The 22,193-nt window shown below is 32.9% G+C and overlaps 2 protein-coding genes across 2 annotated transcripts in view; one reads left to right on the top strand and one right to left on the bottom strand.

The window, feature by feature from the left end:
• The window catches only part of LOC145662544 (uncharacterized), a 96,303-nt gene extending 82,059 nt beyond the window's left edge, over positions 1 to 14,244 (top strand). The window contains exon 12 of the mRNA XM_081728220.1: positions 8,311 to 14,244. Within this exon, the coding sequence (XP_081584346.1) occupies positions 8,311 to 8,422 (112 nt within the window). The 3' untranslated portion in view covers positions 8,423 to 14,244. The remainder of the gene's footprint in view (positions 1 to 8,310) is intronic.
• Positions 14,245 to 18,510: 4,266 nt separating this feature from the next.
• Positions 18,511 to 22,193, bottom strand: part of edl (ETS-domain lacking) — a gene marked incomplete in the record, with an annotated part of 75,014 nt that continues 71,331 nt past the window's right edge. Inside the window, 1 exon segment of the mRNA XM_081728219.1 lies at positions 18,511 to 21,510. Coding sequence (XP_081584345.1) covers positions 21,296 to 21,510 — 215 coding nt within the window.

Here is a 22,193-nt window from a genome sequence, read left to right as displayed (position 1 = left end):
CAATTCACAGCTAAGTTCCGCTTCTCGAACTGCAACGCTAGAATCCGGGAATTAAACTTACAAATTTGGCAACAACGCATTATGGCGTTCTGCGCAAGTTTCTTCTCAAAATCTATTTCCTTAAATGTAAATTAATATTTAAATAAAATGTGAAACATAACACGAAAAACGGTCAAACAATATATCTATTTCTTAATAAGATCGTTAGTTTAAAGTACTTCACACATTCAAATAAACATTTCATAAAATTGTGCACTAACAGCAAGTGCCATCTTCCGTGCTCATTGCAAAATGAAACAAATATTTTATTTTATTTGTTACCTTTGTCGATATCAGAAGACACAACCAAATGAAGCAGTGTCTTGTGTTGCAGCTGAAACATAACTTTATCATATAGTACAGTATTTATAATATGTAACGTTTCTTTGCGCAATAGTTAAGGAAATGAGCTAAAATATGTACTGACTTCCGGGTGGTGATTCACCTTAATAATCGAATTTTTATGCCAGTTGTATCTTTCACCATTACGAAATTGACATAAAATTCAAGATACAAACGCTGCAAAAATTTTAGATTTTATTAACTGGCTGTTCCTCAGAATAATTTAAATCTTTAGCTCCTGATTGGAAAATAATAATAATAATTTGTAAAAAAAAAAAAAAAAAGTCTAAACTTTTGATAATTTGTAAAGTATGTACTGACCTACGTCCAATAATACGAAGAAAGTCTAACAGGTCATTAAATCTTAAACGCCCCCTAAATAGTCTATCGCCCCTTTTTGTACCAGTGCCCCTGTGGAAATGAGAACGCTCACGTTGAAAACCAGTGGTTTAGATGACAAGTCAGATTTAGAAAAAGAAAGTTATGAATCTCTTCATTTTTCACATATTACCTACAGACTCAAAATAATAGAATGGTATTTGTAGATTTTAATATTAGCACAGCTTCAAAAGTTATTGTCCATAATATCAAGAGTTACGGCCCTTTTCGAATATCTCTTTGTACCATAGATAGCTATAACTGTGAGCAAAGTGTAAGATAATATTTATTTATTTATTTTCTGATGTGAAAACTTCATATGTATGAGAGCATTGTTAAACATTCATTATCTATCAATAAATAATATGACACTCCATAACGAGAGGTTATTGGACTCCTGCGGCCATCATATAATCAGAGCCGTGTCAGATGTGTTTCTGTGGGCAGGGTGAAGTGAAATTAGCAGTTGTAAAGGAAATAGCTCGTGGTGAAGATCCATCAAGCACCAAAATTTTGACCAACAGATATTGCAGACCTCTAGAATGTAAAAAAAAAATAATAATAATAATAATAATAATAATAATAAAAATAAAAATAAAAAAAAAATAAAATAAAATTTAAAAAAATTAAAAAACAGCCAGCATTTGACACCAGTTTCTTAGCAACAGGAGTACCTGTTTCCATTGAAACATTGCGAAGAGACTCCAATCAGCTTGGATATTTAGACATAGCAGTTGTATATAAACACCGTTTCACAAAGACCAATAAACCTCGGAGGATCTGAGAAGTGATGAGTCGGGTTTCACGTTATTTGTTCGATGGATGTGGCTGCTATCCGGGGAATGGTTTCTACCATAATAACGAGTACATAATGCACACTAGAATATTTGGTGATGGTGCATTGTGGCGGTGATGTTTCACGTATTGCAGTATAGGACGGCTAGGTTATTCGTAGCAATGTAACCTCTTAACACTTTAACCGAAACATGGGTTTCAGAAACGTTGAGAAACACAAAGTCTCAGAGACCCATAAGTCAAGTTTGTATCATATTTACTTTGAAATTTGTTTAAGGATTTTTTTATATACAGTAAAACCTATCAAAATGGCCACCTGCACATCTTGACCTGGTTCGTCTTGAACCTGCATTTTCCCATAAGATATTTGTTATTTATTAACTCTGTAAGTTGACCGCATTGAAGCAATATTTACCCTATGTTGATAATGATAAAATTTACCTGCGTATCTTGGCCACGCAAAATATTGTTTTGTTAACTCTTTCGTATTCCCATATGAGAGGCAGGGGTCTAGGAAAATTCGGTGTACGGTAAACCAGGGTGGATTGATTTAAATCAGTCTGATTTAAATCACGATTTTAATCAAGATTTAAATCACTTGATTTTTTTAATAAAAATCGTTGATTTAAATCAAATTCCGAAATGAATTAATTTAAAGTGAAAGTAAGTAAAATCCCGTTTCTCTTCTATTATTTCGATTATGGAAGATAATAATCATAATACAATGACTCAAATGTATGTAAGCACAGTATGAAAACGAGTATCATGTAGGGAACGATCAGGGAAAATCCCGTTTGAACGGGTTACGGGTGAACCCTGCTTTCTTCTCTTTCTAACACAGGGTTTTAAAACTTCTATTCCAACGGAGAAATCACCATGGACATTTAAGATGAAAACTCTTTTGTGTCCACGTCTATTTGTTTGTTTCCAGATAATAGGGGCGTATTTCAAGAGGTCCGATCCCCTCTCCGAAACAAAAAAAAAAAAAAAATTAGATTTTAAAATTTTGGTCGAAATTTATGTACTAAATACATAGAAGTTCCTCGGGATCGTAATACGACAAATTTTGGATGCGTTAAAATATCGAATAATACTTTTGATAAAGTGGATACTTGATCCCATTGCAGAACACGCCGCAATCTACGATGTGATCGCAGAAAATTTGCCGCGCCTGTGCAGGAAAAATTGTCAGAGGAAATAAAATAGCCAACAGAAAAGTATAAAAACGTGCCTGCTATGTATAGATGTCTTAAATGCACGGACAACTCGCATTTGAACTGTTTTTCACGTCATATAAAGCATATTTTTAACAATCACGAGTGTTTCTTCTGCTGGAACTGATCATCTTGATTTTTTTATTTTGGAATTCCTGCAGAAAACTTTTGACTTACAAAAGCTCATCGCATAAAGACAAAGTTCTGCCATCGGCTAATATATAGGATCAGAAAACGATATTCACGAAGAAATTAAATATCGACTAAAAGCAGGGAATTCGTGTTATTATTCAATTCAAAATCTCTTATCGTCGCGAATTGTGTCGAGGAATTTGAAGCTTTAAAATATATAAAACGATAATTATGCCTGTTGTCCTGTATGGTTGTGAAACATGGTCGCTTACACTGAGGGGAGAACGCAGAATGAAAGTATTTGAGAATAAAATCCTGAAACGAATATTCGGAACCAAAAAGAAACGGAAATGAGGAATGGCGAAAACTTCATGATGAGGACCTGCATAATTTATACGGTTTACCAAACATTGTTAGGGTCCTCAAACCTTAGAGGCTCAGGTGGGCAGGACATGTAGCGAGAATGGAAGAAAGTAGGAACGCTTTCAAAGTTTTAACCGGAAGTCCAATCGGAAAACGACCATTAGGAAGACCTAGGCGCAGATGGGAGGACAATATTAAGATGGGTCTCGCAGAAATAAGAATACAAAATAGAAACTGGATTCAGTTGACTAAGGATAGAAGTCAGGAGAGCTTTTGTGAACATGGCATTGAACCTCCTGGTTCCATAAGTCATAGAGTGGGTTAGTTAATTTTAGGCGAAATTTATGTACTTTATATGTATTTCGTGCCGCTAGCTAGTTCTAATTGTTTAAAAATATGCCCCTGCCAAATATCAGTAACTTTCGTGAAAAGAAAAGTGTCATGTTGATATACATTGCTGTACTTTTTCCTTAATGCTTAAGAAACATTGTTTGGGAAATAAATAGGTTAACGATTGGGAATTAATTCAAAATTAAAACCCAATACTTTCACTTAAATGGCATAATTAACATTTAATACTAATTCCTAATGTTTTTTCTTCAGTTCGCGACTTGTATTATACGAAGAAAAATATTTGATTTAAATCAAAAAAATCGATTTAAATCAAAAAAATCAACAAAAATGATTTTTTTGAAAAAATCATGATTTTTTCCCACCCTGCGGTAAACTCGGTGTAGAGAAATATAGGTGTTATGTAGATTCGGTGTAATACATATTGAATATTACCACTTACGATAATTTACGACACTTCATATTGTGAAAACGAAAACCATAAAATGTAACGAATAAAATGTTATTGCCTATTTCAAGAAAAACAAAGTTATTTTTTTCCCTTGAGTCCAATACCTCTTTCATGTCTTTTGCGGGGTATTACTATAAACTACTTTTCATCACATAATGAAGCTGACACTTTTTGTCAGAAATAAAACAATTACAACTATAAGTTCAGAGAATAGTTATAGGAACAACTAAAAACAACTTTCCTACAGTACATCATAGCACATATACAAGGTGATTCTTTTAAAACTCACGTATTTCATTTGGGTCTAGAATTTCTAACTGAAGTCCGATTTTCATGCGGTTTGTGGTAAATGATCAAGGAACGTTGGGAGATTTATGGAACTATGTTTACTGGTTTAAATTCATTTGGGGTAATATCGGCCACGCCTCTAGAAAAACAACAAATATTCGCCACTGTACCGAATTGGAATTAAGTGAGGCGCGGTGTGGAGATTTGAGTTTCTTCGTTAGATGCAGGCCCGTATCCAGGGGGTCTAGGGGGCTAGGCTCCCCCTACATTTCTGGGCTGGCTACCGGCCTGGTTAGATGCTAACCTCGCGACGGTCAATAAGAAACAGAAAACTGAGCCGTTGTATTGAGAATTATGCTGTGCTACTATATCAATATGATCAGGACACTGTTACAATAATGTACTCTTTGGAGCAACGTGATTTTATCGTTAAAAAGTTTTTGGAGAACGGGATCTGTTGTTGCTACGCAAAGAGCATTTACACGCAACTTTGCCTCACGCTCTTCCCCAACCAGGAACATAATATGGTCGTTAGTGAATAAATTGCAGGAAACAGGGTCGCTTCAAAGTAAGACAGGGAAGCATCGCACCAATTACTCATGATGTCCGTCTTAACCACAGATTGATGTTAATATGCAGAAATCAAACCATTAGCTTGGTTATATATTCCTTCCTTCTCAATTGTTTGTTGACCTTAAGCAAAAGCTAAACAAATACTGTAACCCTATTGGCTCCTTATTCACTTCTCCTCCAATCAGACACTTTGGTTTGTTTACCTTAAGTTAAGCTAAACAAGTGCTGTAATACTATTGGCTCCTTATTGACTTTTTCTCCAATCAGAGCTAGACATTTTAGTTGAATTTATTTTTACAATTATGAGTAACATATGATAAATAAATAAACTATGAAGATTTTGAAGAATTTAGATTTAAACATTTACTTATAAAATATAAATAAAATCGTTAGAACTGTTTTTTAAAAAAAATCTTCAATTTTCAACTTTACACCTCCAGTAACCTACCTCTATTTTTGGAAGTCGAAGATGCTAGAACAGCATAAAAGCTTGAGTTTCAAATTAAATGCTTATACATTGAATGCAGTGGCCTCTATGCTTCGCTAAATCATATGGGCGTACATCAAAAAACTAATTTCTCGTCATGTACAAGTCATGAAATATTAAAAGCCGTCGAAATCTAGAATTCAAATTATTTCACGATCACAATTTTTTAAAGTTTGTTATAGTAGACAATAAAAGTACGTTCTACACAGTTTGAACTTCAAACTAATACGCTCATTTATCCTCAAAGTTGAGTTTTTAATAAATCCTATGGTCTACTACAACGAATCTTTCTTTACACCTAACATTCCCCACACCGAGTTTTCCGTACACCGAATTTTCCTACACCGAAATATCCTACACCGAATTTTACTTCTCCCGAGAGGCAGATGTTCTGTATTTGTGATTGGAGACAAAGAGGCATGGATTCCCATGATTTGTTCTTGGGTACCAATGGCCAGAACACTATCCTAATAAAGGGGTGGTGAAGGAAGATGTGAATAAGAAAAAGCACGCAAAGGAATTCAGGAAATGGTTGTACGTGTTTGTTTACCCTGTCTATTTTGGCAAAACCATTAGCTATATCGGCTCCTTTCATCAGTGAGGAGCTTTAGTAATCCCGAAAAACTCTTTAAGGTTAAAGCTAACCATTTTAATTGTCAACTATTGACACCTGACGGCTTGTCAAAAGGTAGCGGAGGTTTTTTGAGATATTAATTCCCCTAAGATTTTCTCAAAACATCTTTTACTCCGAAGGAAACACTTGTAACTCATTAACAAGTGGTAGTTAACTACAAAATTAGAATGCGCATATGTGCCAAAAAGAATAAAAGAAATTCATCTAGAATGAACCACCATGAATAAATTTGTTATTCTAGTGCTGTATAATGTTATGATTAGTCTATATAACTATTTAAAAGTAACTGTCGTGCCATTGCTTATTAAAATTTTACAATCAAATAATACTAGAAATTCTGTTCTAAAAATCCACCAATCACACTTATTTAATTTAAGTTAGCCACATGTCTAAGTTGACCACTTTTTAATAGAACCGATGGTGGCCAACATACAGGTTTCCCTGTACATGGTATATGAAGTATAAAATAAAAGAGCCAAATAAACTTAAACATTTACGAGCAACCAGGAGTGCCACCATTGTGTTTTAAAATTTCCACTGGGGCTCAGACACCCATGTTTCGTTTAAAGTGTTAATTCGTAGCAGTGTGACTGTAAAATTCTAAACAATGAAATGCTCTTATCGTCTTGGTATTTCCGCGGTGTGAAACTCTGTTACAATGCAAGGTGCCGTGTTGCTTCTGCTACTATGGGGGGATATGAATGGCTGCATGATTCAACATTTGGATTGGGCTTTACGGAGCGACATCAATCCCTAAAACGCCCTCAGGATGAGTTGAATATACGGGTAAAAATTTGAGAGATATGGTTAATTTCCATTACTCACTTATCTGAGATTTAACAAGAGGAATGGCGGAACATTCCAAAGAATATCCTTCACAACTTAGTCGAAAATGTGCCTAAGAAGGTGGCTGTTGTTATAACAGTAAAGGATGGCATCATTGAGTTTCGTCAGAGCAAAGAGTCAAACAAACATCTCAAATAGATGTCCAGTTACTTTTAGGTACATAATGTATCTTAGAATACCATATATTTCGAAATGATTCCACAGAATTAAACTGTTGTTTTATAGAAGATCGTTTCAGGTTTATGGTAACAAATTCGATCGCTAGGTAGCAGCAGCGGTACCCGAGAAATTACTGCGAGTAGTTCGAATGCACTGTGTTGACTTGTAGGAAGAATGGCTGTTATGGATGTGAGTAGTCATATCGCTCCAAAAGTGACAGCCTTTTGAGAGGGCTATATTTGTGCTCTCTCCGATATTACTTATAGCCAAATAATTAAATATTATATAACAAAAAAACTTCCGTGTGTCAAAGAAATGGATTAACACTTTGTTGAATCGCTACAAAACAGGGCGCTGCTGTCAACAGTGATAATCGGAGGCCCGGGCGTATCCTCGATGTGGTGAAGAAAGTGCGTTCCTTGATGCACAAATCCATCACCCATCTGAAAGAATAATAGCAAGGTCAGTACAATGTTCCGCCGCGATCGTAAATCATAATTGAGCAAGATTAACATCTGGTAAAGAAGCATAAGCCTCGAGTTCATATGATCCTTCCCTCACATATCACGGAGAGGAAGACGTCTCTGAACAAGCCATGGGTGTACCTGAAAAGAGGGCCATTTCCTTTGTCCCCTTGATTCCAGAGATTCTGATCCCTTGGTTCTGATTGGGTACGTGAATGTGTGGAAAATTTTCTTCACAGCTTTATGGTTGTTGGTGGCTACAGTTATAATGGTAAACTTACGCTACACAAAGTGAACCTTCCCCTTTCCCCAAATAAAAGTCTAAATAAAATCAGTGCAGCTGATTACTAGACGAACATTTTGGAACCACTATACTGCCGTGATATTCCATCCGTATATGGCAGCGACATATCTCACGTTGTCATTCACCAGACAAAAGCGTTCAGTCGTACGACATAATCAGCGGTGGCATATATAAAGCAGATGGCACGTATGTTCTCGTTGTTGAAACAAGCGTTAAGCTCTCGACAGTCGCGCATATTCGACGGTCTTGGAAAAGCTTGTCAAGAGAAATTAAACAAGCATAATCAAACTGTGCTTCAACACAGTCTCCTTCAGTAGAAACTCAGACTGAGATGCAGGACGATAACTCCACATTAAGCACAACCTCTGAGTACCGTCGCGGTGTTTAAGGTAATAAGAATTCCAAATTCGTTTTCATAAACTTGAAACCACTTTCTGTATTGGATAATTAAAGTTAATAATTTTACAATCCTATACTTTCTTTCTTTCAGGTCGGAACAACATGCACAATTTGTTTTGGCTTGTATGGATGAGCATAAGGTTGAAAACCGCACTTTCAAACAGTGGCAGAAACGCTTGAAGATAGCTATATCGAAGCTATGAGGAGCGGGAACCTAGTTTAGTAGTTATTTACAACACACTGCTAATACTAACACTGTAACTATTGTAATTATATTATTATTATTGTTCTACCTATAAAAAATTAAAACTCAACTCAATTACCTATATATGCTTAGATACATTTTCCAAAAATATTTTTAATTGCTTCTTAAATTGTATAAAATTCTTAACTCCTTGTATTGCATGGACAGAGTATTGTAAGGCTAATAAAATGTTACATGTTTTAAAAGACTACTTATTATTTTATCTTTTGTTGTGAACAGTTGAGAAATACATTTTTACCTGGTTATAACTGTGAAAATTAAATGTTTGTACAGGTTTAAATTGTTAGGTGAGGTATGTAGAATATATATATATATATATATATATATATATATATATATATAAACTATCCTCATCTTACATCCCTAAAAAGGTATAGTTTTTTTCTGCTCTAAATATTAAATATACATCCTATAGCTCCCATAAGTAGATATGTTAGGTGAGTTTTGTAAATTCATACGAACAAATATATATTGATTAGTACTTTTACCATCATATATGTTGGCATGATGCTAGACATTACATACATCTATGTAACTTCTGTTACACACTATTTGACCTTAAAAAATATAATTATATTTACTTTGCTAATTGTGACAAGGAACAAGTTGCAATATTGTAGTAGTAAATTAAGCATGTTTTCAGAGAGAGATGACCTTATGTGTGATAAAGGTAATGCTGTAGTGTCGAAACTGTTAGACTTCATTATTTAAGCTAAGTGTATATACCTTGCCACAGTTAGCAATAGTAAATGTAAACATCTGTTTAATAGAATACATTTTCTTTACATTATAAATTGTACGAATTTCTTTTATTTTACTGAAGACAGTCACTACTAGCCTGTGTAAGTCTATATGTAAGTTGTCTACCATTAAATATGCTTACCTGGTTTTTCGAAATTTTTGATTGATGATGGAGAAACATCCATCTCTAACTACACCATGAATATAGGGGTGGACTGGTTGGCCGGGCTATCGGGAGATGCTCTGCGTTCTCTCCTTTGTGCTCCGATCTTCCAATTCTCGTTATTAACGAAAATCAAATGAACAGATTTCCCCGAAGCATTTACATTATTTTTCTGGAATAATACACAAAATAATGAGCATATTTTATGAATCTTTATTGGTTATAATGTTTCCAGGAACATGTCAAGTTGGTTAGCCCAAACGGCCTTTTGTAATCAAACATCAAATTAAAACAGAACCTTGATATCCTTCGAAGTAAGTAATGCAGGCCTGACTATATATTCTGTCTAAGTTAGTGCCGCCGGTTTGACAATAATATAAGATATCTATACCAACAGGAAAGAATTAGCAGGGTCGAGCGGAAAACGAATGAGAGAGCCTTAGAAATGGTAAGGGAGAAAAGAACAATTTTAGATATTAAGAAGAGGAAGAGAAACTGGTTGGGACATTGGATAAGAAGAAACTCTATCATGACGAACGTACTAGGGCGTATCAGGAAATCTGATTTATGAAGTAGGAAGATTAAACTATTCCTCGAAGTATTTTAATTATTTATTCTTGTTTCAAAGTTTAAGATTGGGTTTTACTTAGTGAAAATGTGTTTAATGAGAGTAATCGTTTTTAAGTGTGAGAATATTTAGTTTAAAGTAAGTGTTGGAGTTCATTATACATAAATAAGCAATTCATTATACATAAATAAGTAAAAGCATCAATTCCAGTGTTTTATGCGTTTACAATTAGAAATGATGATGCCAATTATACACATTGTGTTAGTATGAAAATGTTTCATTGTAAATTTTTCGAAACCTTGTATAATTAATATTTTGTTTTTATATTAATGTATGTGATACTATTTACAAGTTGGAAGATGAACTGATATTTGATAAAGCATGCACACAATGTCAAATAACTAACTCTATGGTCAATGGAACCAGAGGTTCAATGCCACGTTCACAAAAGCACTCCACTGACTTCTATCCTTAACCAACTGGATCCAGTTTCTACTTTGTATTCCAATCTCTGCGAGATCCATCTTAATATTGTCCTCCCATTTGCGCCTAGGTCTTCCTAATGGTCGTTTTCCGATTGAACTTCCAGTTAAGACTTTGAAAGCGTTTCTACTTTTTTCCATTCTGGCTTTATGACCTGCCCATCTGAGCCTCCTAGATTTGATTACCGTAAGAATGTTCGGTAAATCGTATAAATTATGTAGTTCCTCGTTATGAAGTTTCCACCATTTCCCATTCCCGTTCCTCTTGGGTCCGAATATCCGTCTCAGGATCTTGTTCTCAAATACTTTCAGTCTATATTCTTCCCTCAGAGTAAGTGACCATGTTTCACAACCATACAGAACAACAGGCATGATTATCGTTTTATATATTTTAAGTTCCAAATTCCTTGACAGAATTCACGAGAAGAGATTTTGAACTGAATAATAGTGCGAATTTCCTGTTTTAAGTCGACATTTAACTTCTTCGTGAATATGGTTTTCGTCTGTTAATATTGAACCTACAAATTTGAAAGTATATACTTTATCAAAAGTATTATTTGATATTCTATGACACCACCGATCCATAATTTATCGTATTACTATCCCGACGAACTTCATTTAAACATATATTAATTAATCTCATTAGCTTTTTCCGTATTCCAAATTCTGTAAGAATGTTGTACAATGTTTCTCTCCTAACCGAGTCGTAAGACTTTGTAAAATCAATAAATAATTTATGTACCGGCGTATTGTGTACCCACTTCTTTTCGAGTACTTGTTTAATGGTCAATATCTTGGTCGATAGTTGATCGATTTCGTCTAAGTCCGCACTAATAATCTCCAATAATTTCATCTGCGTATAGGGTCAATCTTGCTAAGAGAATGTTCGAGAGGATTTTATAGGATGTTTCCTCGATAATTATTACGATCAGTTTTGTCGCCTTTCTTATGAATTGGAACAATGATTGATTCTTTCCACTCTTGTGGCAATTCCTCCTTGTTTCAGGTAAAGAGAATAAGCTTGTGTACCTTGTTCCACAAATTTTTGCCTCCAGCTAAAATTAACTCAGCCGGAATTTCGTCTACACCCAGAGATTTCTGTTTCTTTAATTTCTTTATAGCAATTTCTACTTCTATTCGGTTGGGTTCTGGAATATGCGGTTCTGCTGTGCATTTCCCTTTTTTTTGGCTGCGTGTTAAGCAAATCGTCAAAGAAATCTTTACATCTATTTAAGATGCTATCTATATCAGTGAGAACTGTTCCGTCAGCTTTCTTTAATATATAAGCACGAGATTGACATACTTTCTTAAATTCGTTGATCCCCTTTCACATGACCCGAATGTTTTTGTTTTTACTATTATCTTCGAGTGTCTTGATTTTGGCTTTCAAAAAATCGCGTTTCTTTGTTCTAAAAGTTTTAGAAGTTTCCCACCTGATGACTACGAAATTTTGTGTAGTTATTTCATTCGGATTTTGTAGCCGACGTAATTCTATTTGTTTTCTCTTCTCTGTTAGTTTAATGCATTCTTAGTCGAACCATGGTTGTTCCTATGTATTTCCACGAGTCCCAATTTTTCTTTTGCTGAAATTTTAATGCTATCTGATTTTGATCCAAGTATCTTCAACACTAGTGCACTCCGAATCTTCTAAACCGAGAATCTATTCTAAACTTCAATCTGGTATGGCTCTCTTCTAATTTCTTTAAATTAAATCCGTTTTCAGACATTGAATATTTCCTTTATTTAACGATAATATCTCTCTCTTTTATTATCGCTACTACTAGCTAGTGATCAGTGTCACAGTCAGATCCTTAAACGACCGAACATCAATTAGGCTAGATTGTCTTCTTCTATCTACTAAAACGTGATCAATTTGATTACCTGTTTTTCTGTCTGGTGAATTCCAAGTATATTTATGAACATCGCGATGTGGGAATTTTGTACTCTTCACGATAAGGGTTTTGGGTGTTGCTAAGTTCATGAGTCTAACACCGTTGTCATTACTTTCCTTATGCAGACTTTCGTTCCCTATAATTGATTTGAAAATATTCTCTCGTCCTACTTTCGCATTGAATTCTCCTAATAGAATTTTCATATCGTATCGCAGGAGTGGTCAAATATCTGTTCCACTTCATAAAAACTTTTATATCGTCATCCTTATCTTCTATTGGATCATGTACATTTAAGCAATAATATCACACCATCGACCTTAAGAATAGTAAAAGAAAGTCTATCATTAACAAATTGAACTCGCTTAATTGCTTATATTATTCCTTTGTGAACGAAAAACCCTGTTCCTAGTTGATTTTTATTTCCTTCCCACCTAAATTCCTGAACTCCTACTAGGTCCATCCTCTATTTCTCTAACTCACTCGTTATGGATTTTAACGCGCCTGTCTTATAAAGACTTCTAATATTCCATGTTCCAAATCTCATATCCATTTTATTTTGCTGAGGTCGTGTCAAATTCTCAGTTCTGGCCCGAGGCTTCTGTGAATGTTTCTGAACAACTGCCTTTCTTTCGAGGATGAGGTAGAAGATACAAGAAAATAAACGAAAGTTATTTTTATAGTAATTAAGTATAGTATTTTTTATAGTATAATAATCACTAGGATAATCAATGTAATCATCAACTTCTGAAGGAATTTCATGGCGTTTCGAAAATAAGATAATCCTAAGCAAATCATTTAAACTATTTCGTAATGTCAAAGAACAGGACACTGCATTTTCACTCTTTCAGCGAAAAAGAAGTTGAAGATTCCATGTTTTTCCTTTCGAACACAACTGCTGTAGGAATAAAAAATTCTATATTTTTTTATAGAAATGTTGTCATGAATTCACATACTTTGATGTAAACATAATTAAGGAATGTAAAATTACCGAAATGTTAACTCCTTCACTGAATCTTCTTTTCGAAGATGAGTAAACTTTTAGTGAAATGTCCATATGAGATATCACAATCTACTGAATGAAATAAGGACTGCTTTTAGTTATTGCTATTGGAAGAAATCACTAGCTTCGTCGTTAGTTGCATATGATCATCGAAATCTCTCGTCAAATTTAAAATTGAATTGGCCATTTAAGGCATCTGCGAATGAATTATCTGCCACTGAATTGATCCTATCACAGCGGTTTTTATTAATTTTAGGATATATATGGGAAATTTCAGGATATATATATATTTCAGTACCAATTATACGAAAAAAATGACGTAGATAAAAGAAAAAAATCAAATGTCAATTTGGTTAGAAAACAGGATACCAGTCTGAAACAGTCTCTGTTTAAGATTACTGCCTTCGTCCTTTCGTATGAATAGAGGAAAAGTTCTAATATGTTTGATATAATAAGATATATATTCAATATTCATTTAAAAATGCTTACTCCCAAAAGCACCCAAAATTATCTAAATGTGGACGTTTCAGCAAAAAGTTATTGCCTTCTTCATTATGTGTATTTTCAGAAAGCTAACGCTGTGGAACTACATTGCGTTGATGATCTCCTTCCTAACGATATCACTTTTTCGTTTCCAGTGTTCTTGCATAAGATTTACGGGTGCTTTTGGGGTAAGCTGCTTATATATATATATATATATATATATATATATATATATATATATATATATATATATATATATAAAATGTAATAAATGCATATGGGTCTAATGTATTTGGATCAATTGTAAAATGAAACATTAATGTTTATTTGAAGTTTGAAGAAAGGAAGGTAGTAATTAAGTTTCCTTGTGTTGTCTATTGAATTTCCTCAGTAATATATCATGTTTTCATTAGTAATTCCTTTTTTTTTTTTTTTGTATTAAAATACAAAATACAGAAAAAAAAAGTTAAATAAATAGTTATTGTATATTAGTTGCTGAATAAGAAAACTTCATGATACATGCCTAACACTATTGTTCTGTGGACTGCAACTAGATACATATTAATGGTGGTAAAATGCTGAAACGCAAGGGGGAGGGACAGAATTCTACACTAAGTTCGCTATAACTAGAGATGGTGTAAATAGTTTTGATATCCATTATGGATAACTCGTTAACAGCTTTGTTCTCAAAACAAAAGAAGATGCATCCGTCAAGAATAGATGGTGAAGAGGCTGATAATTTTATTACAAATCCATGTGCAAGAATTAAGAACTACCCGATGAAAAGAAGATAGATGCAACCCAACTTACCGGATTTGTAATGGAAATTACTGTGAATTGATGAATTATATTTTGCAATATAATACTAAATGACGAGCCTTTCGTTCAAATTCCTTCTGTCTGCTCACTTTTTGTGTTCCTTAAACTATACCGAAATTTTGATTACTATATTTTCCTTTAAACGATCCACACTGGTTTTAAATAATGAAGTGACAAGGCGCACTTCATCATTTCGCACATATCTGCTTGTTATAGTTGCAGTGAAAGTGTATACTTTCCCATTACATGTAATCGTGTTGATTTCCTTATATTTATTCATTCATTTTAAAGTTCCTGACGAAGGATGTAGAGAGAAGTATCCACTTTTGCTGGCGGTATATAAATTTCTGTTATATTTTTATGAACATTAGGTACATCTTGAAATCTAGTATTGCATACTGGCACACGAAGAATTATTGAAATTATACCAACTGTACTTCTTTCGTGAAAGAAAACTTATTTCCCATATATTGGTAAACAACCATACCTGCATTAACGATGTTTTAATTTTGAATTTGTTGAGGGACACGATTTTTTTTTCTTTTTTTAAAGGAAATATATCATGATATCCGAAGGTGTATTTAGAATAAACTTCACTGAGGTTTCTAAGTCCAGAGAGCAATATTCTCAATTTATTTCAAATACTTGTGCCTAAGTAAACTATAAATGTACGTAAAGGGTCTTGACTATATTATAATTTTAGTAACTAGACCTATTAAAAAACTTGGTCCATACGTATGAAAGGTAAGCTATTTAGTATGTACAAAATGCTATTAAATAAACTACGTGTAATAACTGTCTGCAGGTCTTATAAACTAGAAGCCAGAATATATAGTTTGGATGACGTTAGCCATTGAGATTTCTGTGCCATATAAAAGATCTTGAATATAACTATTAGTTCATTTATCATCATTTTCAGAGAATGAAATGTACTTTCGTGTTATTTATTTTTATTTATTTATTGAGCTACTTAGAAATCTATATATTAAAATACTAGAAAAGTTTATACGTTTGTGGCCAATTCTTTCGACAATGAGTGAGATCTCAAAAACCACAACTGTTAGAAACGTGCCGTTTTCGCTGGTCGATTCCAAATTTCGTGTAGATTGCCCAGTTCTCATTCAAATTTCCAAACACGTGTCGTTATTGTTCTATTCAACATTTTAGGTTCCGTTTTGAGCCCATAAGATTAACATTGTTGCAGGCCGAAACTACGGTGTTAGACAACCAGTAGAGAAGTTACGTATGGCGGGTTGACGGACATTGCAGGCGCTTTGCTTAAAATTGAATGGCAAAACCTATTGCATGCTGGTAACTTCAAAGGCCTCAAGAGACACAATGAGGCGTGCTCGGACAGATATGGATTTATTAGAAATATTTCCACTTGATATCGTGTTACTTCTACAAATTTGCTACAAACTCACTCTAACATCTATATATAGCAATTCACTTCCTTTGTGTTTCCTATCCTTTACTTGTGTGAGTAAGGAGACATGCACAGTGGGAAGGAGATTCATGGTCATAACAGAACGATGCGCTGAGTAGACAGCGCAGATTCAATTAGTTATAGTAATAATAACAAAGCGATGAAAAGCATAGTGAAAACCCCTAACTGTTGACAAACTAATCTATTTATCACGACGTGTTTTATTACCCTCACAATCTATACTTTTTCTTTTGTTCTTATGAAAATTTCCAAGATACTCCTTTCATTTTTTGTAGAACTGATGTACTGCATGTAGTTTGTCTTCACTACAATTATCTGTTAACTTGACCTATTTTTGTACAACTTGCAATTTCCTCTAAGACTTGTATTATTAGTTATTCCGTAAATTGACTATCTACTTTGGAATTTGCCAGCACCTTATTCCTTTGCTATTAATGTTAAATTCATGTTAATGTCTTGTCCATCTAAAGTGAAATGGTAAAATACGTATATACGAATACATAAAGTGTACGTAGTTAACAGCTTTAGTTTCGTCAAAATATGAAGAGATACGTTCGCAAAACTTTCTAACGTTCCCCTACAAGTTAATGGCCAAAAAAGCAGATAGGACAAACCTTGCCAATAGAAAGTAGAAATAACTTGTTTAAAACTAGAGAAGCCAATGTACTTTGCTATTTTTTACGTTTGCTGTCGGAAAGTCTTAAGGACATATTGTAGCAGCTGTTGTGAATGATGCTCCTAAGGTCCTATTGATTCTTCGTAGTTCTTGAGTACATTTCACCAAGTAGCCGTCCAGATGTTCAGAGATTTATTAAGGAACTGAAAAAACAACTTTCCTTCTCTTTTAATGTGTTGTCTTCAAAGCACTTTTGTCTCTGAGATACTCCAGCGAGCAAATAGCATTTCGAAGTTGAAAATGTGCATCTATCAATTAGCTTCGGTAGAAGCAATATAAGAAATACTTAAATTGCGAATAAACTAAATTCAAGCGTATATTATCACAAATATGAGTTTTTTCATTAGGTTATGGTTTCTTGTCTAGAAGTTAGTCTTATATGAGAATAATATTAATTGACATGTGGATCTGAATATCTACTTCTAATCTTAATCTTCAACTTATCCCTCCACTTTGCTCTCTAATATCCAATTTTTAATCGTCCCTTTAGAATCGCAGGGAAAAGGAACTAGCCACCCTACTTTTCGTCTGTTGACGCCTGGCTTCGCTAGGAAATTATTCGAAATTAAGACTAGAGCTCGCTTTCAGACAGAACTTACATATACGTGATGCATCCTTTATAAGATTGTATAGTTTATTCAATTAATTTCATTAACACTCTTGAACAGGACTCGGAGGAAGTTATTAATGCAAGCAGACGAGTTCGGTAATCTTATAGCAATTCCACCCAACATATCAATAAATATTGTATTCATCTTAAAATGGAATCTTTAAGGATTTATCTGCCATGTATTTCGCATGTCTAGTTTCTTCTACTTGATACACATGACTAAAACTGACAGGAAGCTGGAATTAATTTGTTACATGAGCCCAGGAGCGAAAATGGTAAAACGCCAACCAGTTGTTAATGTTTTTGTTTTTAAAATAGTTATTTGTAACTTAAATAAGAATAAAATCTGACTAAAGCTAACACTTATTATTCTTACTAATCCATATTACAGTTTCGGTAACCTATCATTGCCTTCATCAGACACATCAGATAATGTTCTGATAAAGACAAGGATAGAATGCCGAAACTGCAATACAAATTAGTAATAATGTGTTTGGCTTGATCAGATTTTATTTTTCAAACTATCCGTAGCTCCAAAATCTAGAATGAGCAACATTCAGTTATAATATATACATTATTTTTTGTAAGTTCAACAGCCGTCGAATTTAAGCAATTTGAATTGCGGATATGTTCTGCAATCTTGATTTTCATTGTACCACTTATCACACCTACTTCTATTATTATTATTATTATTATTATTATTATTAATACACAACTAACGTCATACACTCCTGTTGATATATGAAAGTGTGATTGGCCTTGTCACTTAGATTTGTATTCTATTTAGGAATAATAAAGGAAATGTAGTACGTGATGATCGGATCCAACGTTAGGCTACAGGTTTGTATCTCCTATAGCATTAACGCTGCCCTTCCGCTGATTTAGTGGCTAGCGTCTGTGCCTTCGCTGCACGTGGTCCTGGGCTGGATTATCAGTGGGAGAGCACAATTAAATTTAGTTTCAAAACTTTAAAAAAATCACTTTTTTTTTCATACCAATGACGCTAAGAAGAGACGGTAAACTACAAGCTAACAAATACAGTGAAACACGAAGGAAATAAATTAATTTCCTATTTTTTGCTGCCATTATTTGTACACGACATATCTTACAGTAGTACTGGTATTCACATAATAAAACTAAACATGAATTAATCCAATTTTTTCTTTATTTTTTTCACAATCATTTTTACAAAAAATATTTTACAGATATCCTATAGCCCAATTGTAGTGACATTTACAAAATCACAACAAATTGCTACCAAAAAAAAAAAAAAATGAAAACAAAAATGACTAGATTACGAACGAGGTGCATAGCACTATCAAGCTACTTTACGTTTCTCTACAAGGTTACGAACTTAACCCACATAGAGACCCTAATATAATAAATTTATATTTACATTCTACAAAGATTACATCAAAAATTCTTCATAGTATAGAAGACAGAAAACACCAAGGCTAAAAATTTTAAGACATCTAATACTCCCTTTTAATGTTTATTATATTATAGGTCGAATACTTCTTTTAAAACAGAAAACCGTATTTCAAATAGTACATTTTTACTTATTGTTTTTTAGTTTGCCCCAAAACAATTATTTTTGATGAAAATTATGTTAGTAAGATATATTATTCTAATATTTTTTCTTTAATACATATTTTAAATGAAAATGGAAAATAAAATAATTTTTAATGTAGCAAACTTGGACCTTTCAAAAGCACTTCGTAACTATTCCATATGTATATAATTCTATGTTTTATGATTAATGTTGTAATTAAAATTTCACAATTGTAATCTAGAAATTAGTCCATAAAGAATAAAGTTATTAATATAATACATTATAAGTTAATAAATTTCTTCTAAAAGAACGAAATAACAAGAAACGGAAGTTCCTAAACATTGGAAGAAAATAATACACATCTTTCGTATTTTAGCAATATACGGTTCGAATTGAACTATACCAGTTGCCAGATAATATATTTGTGACTCTTAATTATATATATACATCTTGTCCTAAAAAAATAAATAATAAAACAAATCGTATATAGAGCGTTAATAGGATTTTTCACTATGCTTATATCCTACCACATTCTCTTGCAACATCCTTTCTGTCTATTTTTAAACAATCTAACATCACGAAAATGCACAATCACGGGATGAACTACTAGAAAAATACAGAATATCACTTTAAGCCTTCACGACAATCATAAGGGTACAGTGGAATGTATTATACTATAATTGGTATAATTATCTACTACATGATACAACACTAGATATTTAAGGAGGGAGGGGAGGTTGTTAGCTTTTTAATCTTTATCAAAAGGTAGCAAATATTTTAACTTAATATTAAGATTTAAAAGAAATGTTAATCTCACATGAGACTAAATTTATTTAGAAAAGAAATTTTATAGCGATTAACTTTAACCAATCTGACTTGCAATCTCTTCCCGTGTCTTTGCGTGTTATACAATAATTGCTAATGTGTTTGATCTCAAATATCTAATGATATACAATCTGTTAGCTGCTTGAGATTTATCTTTTGCTGTACATGTTTCGATATTTAAACTTTCACGTATTTGTATATTTACTAGCTTTCTTATAGAAGTACAAATAATTATTACTGTTATATGAGCAGAAATCATTAACTCCAAACAATTTTCAATGTATTTGACATTTTAGATCAAGAAATAAAAACTGCATTTTTATTTTCACTCTTATAATTGAATTTATAAGTAACATAAACAATGTTTAACCAACTTCTTTTTTAAAAATGTATATTCTTTAAAACCACTATATGAAGTTACATATGCCGAAAAATATATACATATTCCTACGTTTGTAGGATCCTTCTCACGTCTTGACTTTCAATTCCCAATCAACTGTAATGTAATAAAAGGAAAGAATCATATAAGCTTTTTTTGAGCATATTCTGTGTAACAACCCATGTTATTGCACGGTTAATTCAACACAATACTATTGCTAACGTGTAACATTTAACGGTAATGGAAACAATGATACATACGAATCGTATTTGGTTTTGCTGTGGTAACACGACACTATTTTCTTTAACAAATTATTATTTTTAATTTGATACATGTTAGAACACACAATATATATATTTTAACATTGTTAAGACAAGTACAAATTACTGATATAGTAATGTGCTTCATTTACAAGTCAGTATCAAATTATCGCCTAGAAATTATTATTCCTTTTTTTTTTTTTTTTTTTAAACAAGAAAAGCTCCATTTTGGAAAGAAATACTGGTATTGAATTTATTCTTCCATATATTTCTTTTATATTTCACAAGATAATCAAAAGTGTCTAATACTAAATTTTAAAATATGAAACTCATATTATCATCTGATGATGGAGGACTTATTTACTGCTGCATACCGCATCTTGTTTTCCGCACAAAGATTTTTTATTGTAGCAGTGATGTAAATCCATTCTTTGGCGTAGTTATTTACAACTTCAAAAATAACCCACAAAACAGTTTAACTTGAGATTCTTGCTCGTTCTTAATTTTTTTAGCTTTTTAAATATTTACAAAATACCTGTAATTAATATATTTTACCCATTTGAGATTCTCAATTTGCATAATAAATTTCTCTTAACAACCTTTAAATACCGGAGTACTAATAATGGGATTTCAGAAACAGAATCTAAAGCAGTAAATTACAGTAATATTTCAACCTTTCGACAACACATATAACCAAAATTTCTTTTTTATTATAGTTTGTGTTTTAAAAAATGTTTTTTCTTGATGTTTATTACATTTCGAAACAAAATTCGTTTATAAAATAATTCGGAATTTACGCTATTTCCCCGATATTTTGTTATATTAAGGACTCGCAAAGTATTAACAAATACTTCATGAATGTAAATGCATTATGTAGAAATGTACAAATCAATTGGTGGTAACCCTATTGTCTTCTAGGAATACATTGCTTTCCCAAGCCGTAATTGGAAGTCCTTGTACAAAGTTTTTCCACCAAGTGGTACTCTCTGAAGAAACATCTCCATGGACATGAGACAAAGAGCTTTCCCGTTCATTAAGAACCTGTCCTCAGGAATACATGGTAATTGGTGTCGACTCGCCATGAAACTTAGCCATATCCTTACGTCTTCTCGCGTCCAGCATCTTGGATCTGCAAAAGGTAGAAAATCTTATCGTTATTTACAAGACATAAATGATTCGAGTACTATAATAGATATTTTCTAATAAAGATTTTATTTTTAACCATGATTTTGCAGTACAATATACTGTTTAAGAGTTACAAAAAAGAAGCAAGTCTCTACCTTCATGTTATTTGTGTAACTTTTCCTTTGAGTTAGACTTGACTACCTTATGAAATCTGATGTGACTACCATAATCCTCGACAAACTTAATTGCATGTCAAAAGCAAATAGCCCCGAAATGGCAGAACCAATGTTATTGATGCAATTACCGACATATATTAACTTGGCAAAAAGATATTACCACTTTGTGTTCGACAAAAGAAAAGAAAAGTGTCAATAAAGTTATCCATCGTAGGCTAAACATATTTCCAGCTGACTGTCCAAAATAGAATTTATCCATATATAATAAATTTATGTTTTATTCTTTAACACATTATTATTGTTATTATTTATATTGTTTCTTACTTTTTTTTTTCCTACATTTTAAATTTCCTTCAGCTACATATAAAATTATCCAAATAAATTCGACATTCTATACTAAGGAACGTGCCAGACAAAATCATGTAAATTACAGACCCACTCTCAAGAGATATTGGGAACTAATACAATCACAAAACATTAAACTTATGGGAATATTTTCGTTTTATCTTTC

This window comes from Thermobia domestica, chromosome 10, assembly GCF_964235325.1.
Source record: "Thermobia domestica chromosome 10, izTheDome1.hap1.1, whole genome shotgun sequence".
In the NCBI taxonomy this organism is placed as follows: domain Eukaryota; kingdom Metazoa; phylum Arthropoda; class Insecta; order Zygentoma; family Lepismatidae; genus Thermobia; species Thermobia domestica.
This window is presented reverse-complemented; position numbering and strand designations above follow the sequence as displayed.